The sequence below is a fragment of the Mixophyes fleayi genome, chromosome 5 (assembly GCF_038048845.1).
Source record: "Mixophyes fleayi isolate aMixFle1 chromosome 5, aMixFle1.hap1, whole genome shotgun sequence".
In the NCBI taxonomy this organism is placed as follows: Eukaryota; Metazoa; Chordata; class Amphibia; order Anura; family Limnodynastidae; genus Mixophyes; species Mixophyes fleayi.
Genome location: NC_134406.1, coordinates 230,768,515 through 230,781,567, shown reverse-complemented (window position 1 = coordinate 230,781,567; position 13,053 = coordinate 230,768,515). Strand labels below are relative to the sequence as shown.

Here is a 13,053-nt window from a genome sequence, read left to right as displayed (position 1 = left end):
ACCGTAATAATATATTTAATCCTAGTGCAGATGTAGTCACCAGGTTTTGTAGAACTAGCCACCATGCCTTTGCAGGCTCTGATTGATTGGGCATATTGACGTTTATAGTTGCACAATAGTTTAAGAGCCATAAATTGCCTTTGCTAGTTCACAGGCTAATCTTACTTCCTTAGTGTGACCCATAAAATCGATATACACTTAAATAATCCATTTATAATAAGTTATGAGTTCGAAAACGATCAGAGCGTCCCATGTGATGGAATCCTCATGTGTGCGCATGCGTCTGATGTCAGTCACCATGGCAACCAACGCCGAGTCGGTATTGTACACAGAGCGCATGGAACGGTGCGAACACGTTAGTAACGGCCACTGAGGGTGAGTAACGGTGACCGCGTCCGTCATTTTATGTAATATGCGCCACACAGCGTTACATCAGCGCATCCGGCTTACTGCATGATATAACACACATTGCTGCCCTATTACAGCTACGGATTTCTGTATAACACATCGGGTGATTTATCACGCATTTTCAAGCAGGGAAGAAATATAATACTGTTAAGAATCTCCTTCTCTCGTATACTCACCTATAATCAAACTACGCCACAACACAATGATAACTGATGAGCTGCTTCCTTCCTCCAACTAGTGCAGAAATGTGTCTTTTTTGTCTCTTACAATGGTTTACTAGCACTGTTATCAATAGTCAGTGACTTTACCTATGGTAATTAAAAATGAGGTTAAACTATATGTCTTGTCAGTGTAAATAATATGGGACAATGGATAAAGGCCATTGTGGGCTCCAGGGTAAGGGACTGGTGGGGGACCCCTGCCACTAAGCTTAATCGTTTTAATTGGGGCAGCATGATGGCTTAGTCACATCACTGGGGTCATGAGTTCGATCCCTGGACATGGTCTAATCTGTGTGGAGTGTGTATGTTCTCCCAAGTTTGCGTGGGTTTCCTCCTGGTGCTCGGGTTTCTTCCCGCACTCCAAAAATATAATGATAGGTTAATTGGCTGATATCAAATAGACCCTAGTCTCTCTCGGTCTGTGTGTGTTTGTATGTTAGGGAACTTAGACTGTAAGCTCCAACGGAGCAGGGACTGATGTGAGTGAGTTCTCTGTACAGCGCTGCGGAATTAGTGGTGCTATATAAATAGCTGAAGATGATGTCTCTAAAGTGTTTGCCCAAATGGCACTTGTATTTTGTCCATGCCCCCATCCAGTCCACTCATGTACACACTGACATATAACTCATTAAGGGACCTATTTACGAATACGAATGCCTGCATGTGCAATCCTTTAAAATTTCATCCCTTATCGCCAGTGGCGGATCCAGGGGGGGACGATCGGGGCGATCGCCCCCCCTAGCAGACACTTGCTGCCGACGGCTGCACATTATGTGCAGGTCCGTCCAGCCGTGACAGGCAGGGACAGTCACAATCAGAGCAGCTGGGCAGCACACTGTCCCTGCCTGTCACGGCTGGACGGACCTGCACATAGTATGCAGCCGTCGGCAGCCTAAGATGTTAGAAAGAGGCGGGGCCTAAATCCCCCCCCCCCCCCCCTAAATCGCCCCGGGTACACCAGTTTTCTAGATCCGCCCCTGCTTATCGCAATGATAAGGGATGATATTTTGCAGCCATTTTTTTAAAAAAATCATCCTGGGACAGTACATCCCAAAGAGCCTGTCCCGGCAATGACTTTACTAACCTAACAACTCCAGGTTCTAACCCGGAGTCTTTACTGTGCATGTGCAGAGACATTTTGCGTTAGTTTACGGAGGGAAGAGTAGGAAGGCTGCAGAGAGGAATCCAAAGATCCCTCCCCTGCAATGCTCTCCCCATAGGCATTAGCCATGAGGGTCAATCTCTTAAAATCTAGGCTTTTTGGAGCTTGTTAAATTGACCCAGACCGCAGTCCCCATTGAAAATTATGGGTACTGCAGTGTAACGCAAAATTTTGTTTTCTTAGATAGAGGTGCTACTTAAAAATGCCTAAACCATGCGGAAAAAGACATATCCGCATGGTTTATTGCTTAATAAGTAGGCCCCTAAGACCTTTATAAAAATTACCCATATTTGTTATCCTTGTAGTAGGGAGAACTCATCAAGAGATTTCAGAATGATTTTTCTGTGAGTTGAATGAATATTAAGAAGTAAATCTTAAGAAAAGTTATAAAAACTAGCAAAACTAACACTGTGCAATACTGGACCTGGTCAACCTCCGGGCCTTGAAGGGGTTAAACAGTAATCTATTTTAAAAAATGCACTGTTTTGTTCTAACCATAACTGCCTACTCTCCCGGGAATGTCTGGGAGTCCTCCTGGACTCCCGGGAGAGCTGGGCAACCTCCCGATTCCTGGCCCTTCACTAGTTAAGTAGTAGGGGGCGGGGCTTTGGTTCAAATTGCATCCTTTCGCCTAGCCCCACCCCCACACTCTCTCCCGAGCTCCCGGAGCACTATTTGCCAAAGTTGGCATTTATTATTCTTTTTTCGATTTCATGCTAGTTCCCCTTCAACAATGATCCAATAAAACCTATGTTATCAGTAAAAAGAAACTTAAAATCCGACCCCAAAAAAAACAACTTAGGACCTTGTGGGCTATTTTTGTAATAGGATATATGACTACCACCCGTGGCCTGTCTTGCTGGGTATTACTGCTATTTACAGTATAAAGTATTGTCTTGTCTTGTTACATTACCATTCATCCCGTTCCTAAGCTGATGATTTATTTAGAGTATGTTTATAAATTAATGATGGATGATTCCTGGCACATATGCTGGTCTTAGCTTTCCTGTAGTCAAATGAGAAAGCATGAAAAATGATGGGTTACAGCTTCTCTTCTGAGCACCCTGGAGAATAAAAGCATTGAGACGACTACACTCACTCAGAGTGTGCTTTCATTGTTGCTAATAGTCATACAGGGAGATGATGTTTTAATGATGTCACTGGCTGGCAGATTTGTGATGATCTTGTTAAAAATGGAGTGTCAATTTGATATAATATAGAGGTAGTGCTAGAACAGTTTGTAGACAATGCTTATTTTACATCAGGGTGTCCATGCTGCTATAATATAATATAGTGGCTATATTTGGCTAAGTGGTTAGCACTTCTGCCTTACAGCACTGGGGTCATGAGTTCGATTCCCGACCATGGCCATATCTGTGAGGAGTTTGTATGTTCTCCCCGTGTTTGCGTGGGTTTCCTCCGGGTGCTCCGGTTTCCTCCCACACTCCAAAAACATACTGGTAGGTTAATTGGCTACTAACAAAATTGACCATAGTCTGTGTGTCTGTCTGTATGTGTGTGCAGGGCTGCCAAGAAGAATTCAGGGCCCGGGTACAACAAATTCATGGGGCCCCCCTCATATTCAAGTAAGCCCCAAAATTTTTTTGCGGCGCCTTACGGCGGCGCAAAACAATTTAGGTGTATGGTCATACATTCAGGGGCGTGGCTAGCCAAACGGCGGTGCAAAAATTTTGGGAGGTGTGGTCATGCATTTGGGGGCGTGGCAAACGTGCCATTGGGGCGTGGCTAACATAAAAACCACTAGGCTCTCAATTCGCCGGAGCGTCACATATGTTCAAGCACTCCTGACTTTCAGGACATCTACCACCACAGTGTAGTATACAAACAATGCAGTGTGTACACAAACAGTTCAGTCTTGGCCTACACCTTACATTGGGCACAACATTCACCAAAAATTGGTATTGTCCCTACTAGAATCACAACATTTCACACACTGTGCTGCTCTCTCCTACCTGTTCTTCTCACTTTCTCCACCTGTGGCTGCTGGTTTCTTTAGTTGTGGCTTGTCCGGATCCAGGAATGTTGAAGGACCTATTTTGAAAAAAAAATGGCTACATTTAGAAAATTACAGCCAGCCCCGGCCTTAAATCAATAGCACTCACGATTAATAATTAGGCCTTCCTCCAGCCCCAACATTAAAATAATAGTATTCACATTTAATAAATAAACCTATTTCACTTCCTGCAAACAGCCCCAGCAATACCTATTTCCCGCAACCATCACTGCCATTAAATAATTCATAGTCACATTTAAAAATAGACCTCATTCTCCCTAAACTCATCCCAAGATTCAATAGCCCCCAAACCACCCCATCTTAAATTAATAGTCCCTACTATTAAATTGCCTCACCATCACCCTACAAACAAAATAGCGCCCATTAATTAGCCGCCACCTACCTCACACACACTACATTGCAACAAGCCCCCTGTGCCATCACACACATTACTGTGCCCCTTCATCACAACTACACTGATTGCAAACACAATCTTACAGATGTGCAATTGTCTCTCCACTGCCTGCATCACTTTTTTCTTGCCCAAACCGTATTGATTTGCCAACAAAATTATTTATAGAATTTGGACTCAGGGGTGCCGAGAGTGGATAGGTAAGACAAATACAAAATATCTGACCCTTGGGGCACTGAGGTGATAGTGAGGGTGGATGGGTCCCCAGCCATACTCGCCCATTCACAGCCCCAATTTAGCTACTGCAAGCAGGGGAAAGTGTCAGCGTGGACCAACAGCTTCTGGTGCGCAAGGTGCTTTCACACATCCATAGGCTGCCCTTATGCTCACACTGCGACCTCCATGCTGCTTTTCCCCCTTCTTTTTTACTTTGTGCCTCTCTCCCACTTTTTTTATTCCTCTGTTCCTCTCTCCCACTTTTTTTCCTCCTCTGTTCCTCTCTCCCACTTTTTTTTCCTCCTCTGTTCCCCTCTCCCACTTTTTTTTCCTCCTCTGTTCCTCTCTCCCACTTTTTTTTCCTCCTCTGTTCCTCTCTCCCACTTTTTTTCCCTCCTCTGTTCCTCTCTCCCCAATTTTTTTTTATTCCTCTGTGGCTCTCTCCTTTTTTTCCTCCTCTGTTCCTCTCTCCCACTTTTTTTCCCTCCTCTGTTCCTCTCTCCCCAATTTTTTTTTATTCCCCTGTGGCTCTCTCCTTTTTTTCCTCCTCTGTTCCTCTCTCCCACTTTTTTTTTATTCCCCTGTGGCTCTCTCCTTTTTTTCCTCCTCTGTTCCTTTCTCCCACTTTTTTTTTATTCCCCTGTGGCTCTCTCCTTTTTTTCCTCCTCTGTTCCTCTCTCCCACTTTTTTTTTATTCCCCTGTGGCTCTCTCCTTTTTTTCCTCCTCTGTTCCTCTCTCCCACTTTTTTTTTATTCCCCTGTGGCTCTCTCCTTTTTTTCCTCCTCTGTTCCTCTCTCCCACTTTTTTTTTATTCCCCTGTGGCTCTCTCCTTTTTTTCCTCCTCTGTTCCTCTCTCCCACTTTTTTTTTATTCCCCTGTGGCTCTCTCCTTTTTTTCCTCCTCTGTTCCTCTCTCCCACTTTTTTTTTATTCCCCTGTGGCTCTCTCCTTTTTTTCCTCCTCTGTTCCTCTCTCCCACTTTTTTTTTATTCCCCTGTGGCTCTCTCCTTTTTTTCCTCCTCTGTTCCTCTCTCCCACTTTTTTTTTATTCCCCTGTGGCTCTCTCCTTTTTTTCCTCCTCTGTTCCTCTCTCCCACTTTTTTTTTATTACTCTGTGGCTCTCTCCTTTTTTTCCTCCTCTGTTTCTCTGTCCCCTTTCTTTATAGTACTGTCCCTCCCTGTTTTCCTCCCCTAGCCTCTCCGTTTCTTTACTTACCTTTTGTCAACTTCTTTCTTTTCTTTTCTGCTCTTCTGTCTCCTCTTCTGTCTTCTTTCTTCCTGCTGGCTGCGGCGCTCCTCACTGACTGACAGGCGTGACTTGATGACGTCACGCCCGGCAGTCAGTGTGAATGGAGGAGAGGAGGGACACGGCGCCGCGCGATCACGTGAGTATTTTTTTTTTTTTTAAATTAATTTCTTCTTACAGCTCCCAAGAAACCCAAGACCCCCCCCCCCCCCCCCCCCCCCCGCGGGGAAAAAAATAACAAAAGTTTAAAAAAAAAAAAGCGCAAGAGAGAAAAATAAAATAAAAAAATAAATAAATTTAATTAGCAGCGAGGGCCCGGCCCGGGCCCCCTGGCATGGCCGGGCCCGGGTAAACTGTACCCGCTCCCCCCCCCTCTCGGCGGCCCTGTGTGTGTGTATTAGGGAATTTAGACTGTAAGCCCCAATGGGAGAGGGACTGATGTGAGTGAGTTCTCTGTACAGCGCTGCGGAATTAGTGGCGCTATATAAATAAATGGTGATGATGATGATAGTGTTGGTCTAATATAGGAAAATATTGGTATATTATGGGGGCAATATTTGTATTGTATGGGGGGAAAACTGGTATAATATAGCGGCACCCCTGGTATCATAAATATTCGAACCATTCTGCTGGCATAGTATAAAGTTAGTGCACTTTAATCAGTATGGGAGCTCTACTGAAATAATGTTTGTTTCGGAGGAGAGGGTACAAAACCTGCTATAAGTTATTCTGTCTCTCGGATAGGGGGCTGCTATGGGAAGGGAGCGCGGGGACTCAAGTTAGGTTATGAATGCCACATTTTGTCTCCCATTGGGCCTGATTCATTGAGGAAAGTAAACCAAAAAAAGGAGTAAGTTTTCTCCTGGACAAAACCATGTTACAATGTAAGGTGTTCAAATTATTTTTTAATTTTGCACGTAAGTTAAATACTGTCTGTGTTTTCATGAAGCACACAAATATTTGATAGCTTATTTGTACAGTGAAATTTAAAGTTGATCTACGACATGCCCTACCCCAACTATAAATCTGCCATTGTATTTTATTTTACCTCCCCCTCCAATGCAACATGGTTTTGCCAAGGTGCAAAGTTACTCGATTTTTTGTTTACTTTCCTTAATTAATCAGGTCCATTGTCTTGATTTATAACTTATATAGAGAGGGACAGACATTTTGTCTGCTGCCCTAACAGTTAAAATGAATGTGGTCTTCTTCAGGTCTTCGCTTTCACAAAGATGCACTAGGTGCGATCAGGTGATATGTTTAAAACCTAGTTGTAACAAAATTAGCTCAGTTTCCCATGAATAGAATGCAGTACTCAACATTTTGTAATTGAGCAGTGTAGGTTCTGTCTGCCATTTGGTGCCGTCAGTCACTACTTCACACAGTTTGTGAAAAATAATATATATTTTATAGTCTAAACAGTTTTTACCTGCAAGCTTTTTACAGTGATTTCTTAATCTTGCATACTTCATTATTATTCAATTATATTTGTATGAACATCAGAGCAAAGACCTGAAATCTGATATAGTTATGAAGCAGATGCAGATTTATAGTTTACTGTCATATTATTTGGGCTAGTTGATGTAATGTGCTTTATATACCCATTGAGCAATAAGGGGCATCTTGGTCATATGTTTACAAATGTACAATGTTTTAATGGATTCATGTTGACACTTTGGTTGAGGTGCATTCTGTCTCTATGGCCTTACAGACTGACATATTTTAACTAGACCAACATTATGTCTCTAAAGCTCATATCTGTGCGATAACTAAAGTCCCCAATGTCACAGTGCAGACTATGAGTTGGGGCCACCTCCTATTCCCTCTGTGTGATAACTAAAGTCCCCAATGTCACAGTGCAGACTATGAGTTGGGGCCACGTCACATGCCCTCACCCCACACACAAAGAGTACGGTCATGTCACCAGCACTGCCTGCCTTTCTAGGAACTCTCCATACTGTTCCACCTGTCAGTTGTATGTCCATTTAATGTCCTCAGTTATTTCTTGTTTGTCGCCTTATATATGCCCTATACCAGTGATGGCTAACCTGTGACACTCCAGGTGTTGTGAAACTACAAGCCCCAGCATGCTCTGCCAGCTATCAGCTAGTTATCTACTGGCAACGCATGCTGGGGCTTGTAGTTTCACAACACCTGGAGTGTCACAGGTTAGCCATCACTGCCCTATACCATGTACCACATATAGGATGCAACTGAAGCCCCCAGGCTCTTGGCATGCCACTCATATTATAATTTAATGTGAAAAGAACAAAATGAAAAAGAAAATACAAATATGAGTGCACAGTGATTGTTATAGAGACCCCATTATATGCGTTCTCGGAATGTCTTTCTACAGCCTGACTACCTGGACACTTTCATTATTTATTGACTCAGTGTTGTCTTCAAATATTTGGAAATATGGCAGTAAATGTTAGTTCAACCTTGTATTGATTGATTGTTCTGTATATGTGTCACTGTCTTTGTAGTTGATCTCTACAGATGACTGTGTTAATAAATATCAATCAGAACAATACTCTCAAATAAAGAAGACACATTTCCCAATCCAGGGCATCAGCATTTATTTTTTCTTCTCTATAGTTTGGTAAAGTGGTGTCCTCGATTCAAGTTTAAGATATATGGAAGGCCTGTGCTAGTGCCCTGTTATTGCAGAGTGCATATCCGTGTGCTAGTTTTATAGTAATGACCGCATCCATGTTTGTCATGGGTATTCCCTATGGTATTTTAGGAGACAATGTCTAATAAACGAAGAGGAACATGAAAGCAACCCACCTATTCATACTTTTATTCTACATCTCTAGGACAATGATGTGCAATACATCTTAGCAACACATACAATTACCTACTGTGTTGTTTCTGCTGAGCAATTATGGTTCGTCTAACAGTGGATCTCATTGCAAGAACCGGCAATCAACCCCGCAGCAGAAAAGAGGAGTCCCTCACTCAGCGTTTGAAAAGAGTGACTCATCTGAACTTTTCAAATAAAAACATTGATTATGTTGTAAGTATTGTTACTATTACTCAAACCAATTGGCAATCATCTAATACATTTGCTTCATATAAAAATAGTACAGAAATATACAACAATTATTCTGGGTATACCTAGTTGTGTGTTAAAGTAGAATATTCATATTCTAATGGACATTAGTAGAAACTAAGAATAGCAAACAACATAAGTCCCTTCCTGACCAATACTCTAGTACCCCTAAGAACGTCTTCTGGTCTCACTGTGATGGTAAAAATGAGATGCTTTGTCCACCTGTATGTAGCTCTGTTTCCAAATTGCTTTATTAGAACTTGATCCCTTTTGACCAGGGATAGGCTTCTCTAGTTAGTAATATCTTTTTGCTCTCTGTACTTTTTCGTCGCTGTGAGCCTCCATGTAGTCAAACTGGGCTTGTGAAATACTGCAAAATTTTAATCTCCACAAATCCATCACGCTGTCATTAAACCTGGTGACTCAAGACCACCGATGTATACTGTTGGCATTTCCTGTCCAGGCCCATAAGGCATTTGTAATCAATGTCTAATGCATCCAAATTGTGTAGCAATTGAACTCAGTCTAGTATATATACTATATATACTAATAAGCAGTCACTGCCAAAAAGCTTTCCAACCTAGAGGCTCATATTGGGCGTCAACTGGTTCAGTGGTACCCTCTGGGATCCTCCCAGAACTAGTTCTAGGCTCCAAAGTACCATTCACTAGGACTCCATAGGGCGTACATTCTTCAGCAACATATATAAAGTTGGAATACTTAGGTTAGCAATCTCTTATTTTTAGAACATTTTAAATACACCCTCCCTTAGGATGTAAGCTCTTATGAGCAGGGCCCCCCCTCTCCTCCTGTCTCCATACCGGTTCTTCTGCTCTGTCTTTACTCCATATGTCTTCCTGGAGTTCCTGAAGCATTGGTACTTTGTGTTTATTGTTCTGTACTTTGTCACCCTGTTTTGTACTACTGTTTGTACTGTGTACGGCGCTGCGGAAACCTTGTGGCGCCCAACATATAAAGGATAATAATAATAATAATACAATTCAGATATGCCACTCTGGAGGTGACTTCGTTCAGGAGGCTGACTTAATAAAGATAACAAACTGATTTTTGGTATAGCAGGTTCTTCATAGCAGTGGGGCACTGTCCCTCTGAGACAGGTTCAAGGGTCCTGTGGAAGCAGCATGGATAGGTAATGTCTTTCTCAACCAGTGAGATTCAGAACAGTGTGTTCATTATGTGTACTTCATTATCCCCCATCTCTTGACCCAAAAACTTTTTCCACTTTGGAGACCATCCTTACAGCTTGGCTAACTCTTTCTAATAGGAGAGGCTGTGGATGTCCATAGCCTTAGCAGATGAACCAGATACCATGTATTCGTTTCAACAGGAGGTAGGTAGAAAAGGAGCTAACTCTTAAGGGAAGAGTGGACAACCTAGGTATAGATTACTTACCTGTGAGGTACTCCTTCTATAGCAGACACATCCTTACACACATAGTTGTCTTAGTCATTCCTTGTGACCACCAATATTTCAGTGAATGCCATCAGTACCTGCCCACTCCTGCTAATTCAGAATTTACTGAAGCTATTTGCTGAGTGCAAAAAAAAACTATATTGCCTGGATGACATCACCAGATATTTTCTTAAGTTGTTTTTTTAAGCAGAATGCATGTATAATATGTACAACAAAGTTGTGGCTCTTATTTGTTATAGGCAGAAAAATAAACTAAAAATTTAAGCTAAAAATAAAGCCTAGTTTTGTGGGGCACTGAAAAAATATTTCGTTTTGTGGGGTGAAATGATTGAAATGAGGAAAAGGGGTAGAGATGGTGCATTTATAGGTGAGTTGGAGATGGTTCTAAATTGGTGGGAGGATGGAATATTTGAAGTGAAGTTTGCTTTTCTGCAGTGTGCGTCTCTTAAGACTTCATCCAAGCCCAGGTGCACTTCTAAATTTCGAAGTAGAGAGTAGGTATGTACCTTGAAGTGCATGGTGGATAGTAGGTATGCACCTTGAAGTGCAGGGTAGAGAGTAGGTATGCAACTTGACGTGCAGGGTGAAGAGTAGGTATGCACCTTAAAATGCAGGGTGGAGAGTAGGTATGCACATTGCACCTTGAAGTTCAGGGTGGAGAGTAAGTATGCACCTTGAAGTGAAGAATGGATATGCACCTTGAAGTATAGAGTGGAGAGTAGGTATGTACCTTGAAGTGTAGTGTGGGGAGTAGGTATGCACCTTGAAGTGCATGGTGGATAGTAGGTATGTACCTTGAAGTGTAGGGTGGAGAGTAGGTATGCACCTTGAAGTGCACTGAGTGGACCATATAGGCACAACTGTGCACAATTGCTGTGTTTTGCATTGAGTGCACTTTGTAAATGAGGTCCAAATTGTGGATTGGTAGATTTATCAATAAAAACTTGGCCAGTGATGTCGCAGCAGCTTACAAGACCTCAGCTTTATTGACTTGTATAAGATCCCATTAAGACACTTTCCTAAAGATGTGAGAGGGGCACCAGCTCTCTGTAATGGAGTGGGGGCTAATAATTTACATTTTAACAGAGGTGCAGTAGAATGTTGGGTTAACACAAAAAAAATTATTTTACCTTCATAGCTCAAATCAAATATTCTCAATTTGGGGGTTTAGTGGTCCATTGACTATACCACCAAAATCAGATCGTTTTACTGTGCACTGCTGACACCATCTACAAAATGACTAAAAGGAAGGAAAACAGTGCATGTACTTGAATGCATGTTGATTTTTATTTTCATCAGTATAAATACATTCATTGTACATTGCAAAAAAGCCCTCTAAGTACATCTGTGTGCTGTGTATGTGTGAGGGCAGATTCCCTTTCGTAGCTCTTGCAGGCTTGTGTTCCCATGACGCATCAACTTTCACTTTGCTTTCAAAACACATTACAGTGATGCTCGAACATTTGAGGCTTTTTTTTTTTCAAATAACTGAACAACACTTCAACTGGTAATTGGTGTGTTCACCTTGGCTTGTTCACCTCTGTCAGTAGAGTTTTTCCTGCTAGTCCTGTGATTTTACAGAAGTTAATGAAAGGTTTAAGACATTGTCTTAGGAGACTGTCCAAATTGTATTTCAGGGGACATTTAATACTTTCATTGAGGAAATGCAAAATTTTAATATTTTAACGTTAGCTAAAAAATAACTTAGAGGAGTAAATTGTCAGTTTTAAAGTAAAACAATAAAGTCAAATGTAATGCATTTTCATTTCACAATTGAACATGTTATATCAGAGTAATTTTTGAACAGTCCTTGATAATCTAAATGCATCCAATGCAAATATTTAGGAACAGCAAGCTAAATATATAGGGCCACATTTAGGAGCAAAGCAAAAAAAAAGGAACAAATTTGCGCCTTGGCAAAACCATGTTGCACTACTGGGGGGGGATTTGCAAATTTAAAATGCAAAGACAGATTTAGAGTTGGGAGAAGGGTGTCCTAACTTAACTCTTAGTTACAGAGTAATAATAAAGTGACCAGTATTTTGTGTTCTACATCAAAAAGCAGCCAGTATTTTACCTGTATGTAAAAAAGAAATAAATGCATTTGCACCCATGGTTTTTCCAGGAACAAATTTGCACTTTGTTTTGCTTTGCTCCTCACCCTAAATAACGCCCATGCTGTTTATTTATTTTTACTGTGTAATTACCTGGATGAAACTTCTTAAACAAAAGAGAAATTAGTAAAAGTGTTGCTATTAGTTATTCATACTTGCCAACTCTCCCGAAATGTCCGGGAGACTCCCGCATTTCACGAGAGTCTCCCGCACTCCCGGGAGAGTGTGGCAATCTCCCTGATTTGCCTACTTCCTAGTGAAGTGGGCAGAATTAGGTCCAAAACGCCGTGATTCACCGGGAATCACAGAGGTTGGCCAAAATGGCGCGATTTTCTGAGCCACGCCCACCTTCCCCGTCAGGCTCCCGGATCATACTAGCCATAAGTTGGCAAGTATGTAGTTATTAGATTGTCATGTTACATTCTTGAAGTAAAAACAATTCAATAATTTAATATTCATTATGTGTTATGTGCCAGCTTCTAATGGTAAACATGTCCCATGGGTACAAATGGAAGTGAGGAAGACAGTGTACTTTAATCATATCTCTGCCAATAGCCGGTATTACCTGTACCAAGCTGTACTTGCCTTCATTTCAGCTGCATACAGAGTATTACAAGATAGCTAACCGGATTTGTATCTTTTTCCATTTGTAATTTTAAATATTTACCAACTTTAAACATTCTTTAATATGCTTTAATAATTGTATTAATAAAATAATACTTTTTATTGTTATTATTATTATTATTATTATTATTATTATTATTATTAATA

At 41.5% G+C, this 13,053-nt stretch overlaps 1 protein-coding gene across 4 annotated transcripts in view; it reads left to right on the top strand.

Annotated features, from left to right (window-relative positions):
- Window positions 1–305: 305 nt before the first annotated feature.
- The window catches only part of PPP1R42 (protein phosphatase 1 regulatory subunit 42), a 41,618-nt gene continuing 28,870 nt past the window's right edge, over window positions 306–13,053 (top strand). For all 4 annotated transcript variants that reach the window (XM_075213603.1, XM_075213602.1, XM_075213604.1 and 1 more), the window contains exons 1-2: window positions 306–375; window positions 8,499–8,698. In XM_075213603.1, coding sequence (XP_075069704.1) covers window positions 8,567–8,698 — 132 coding nt within the window. In that variant the 5' untranslated portion in view covers window positions 306–375; window positions 8,499–8,566. The remainder of the gene's footprint in view (window positions 376–8,498; window positions 8,699–13,053) is intronic.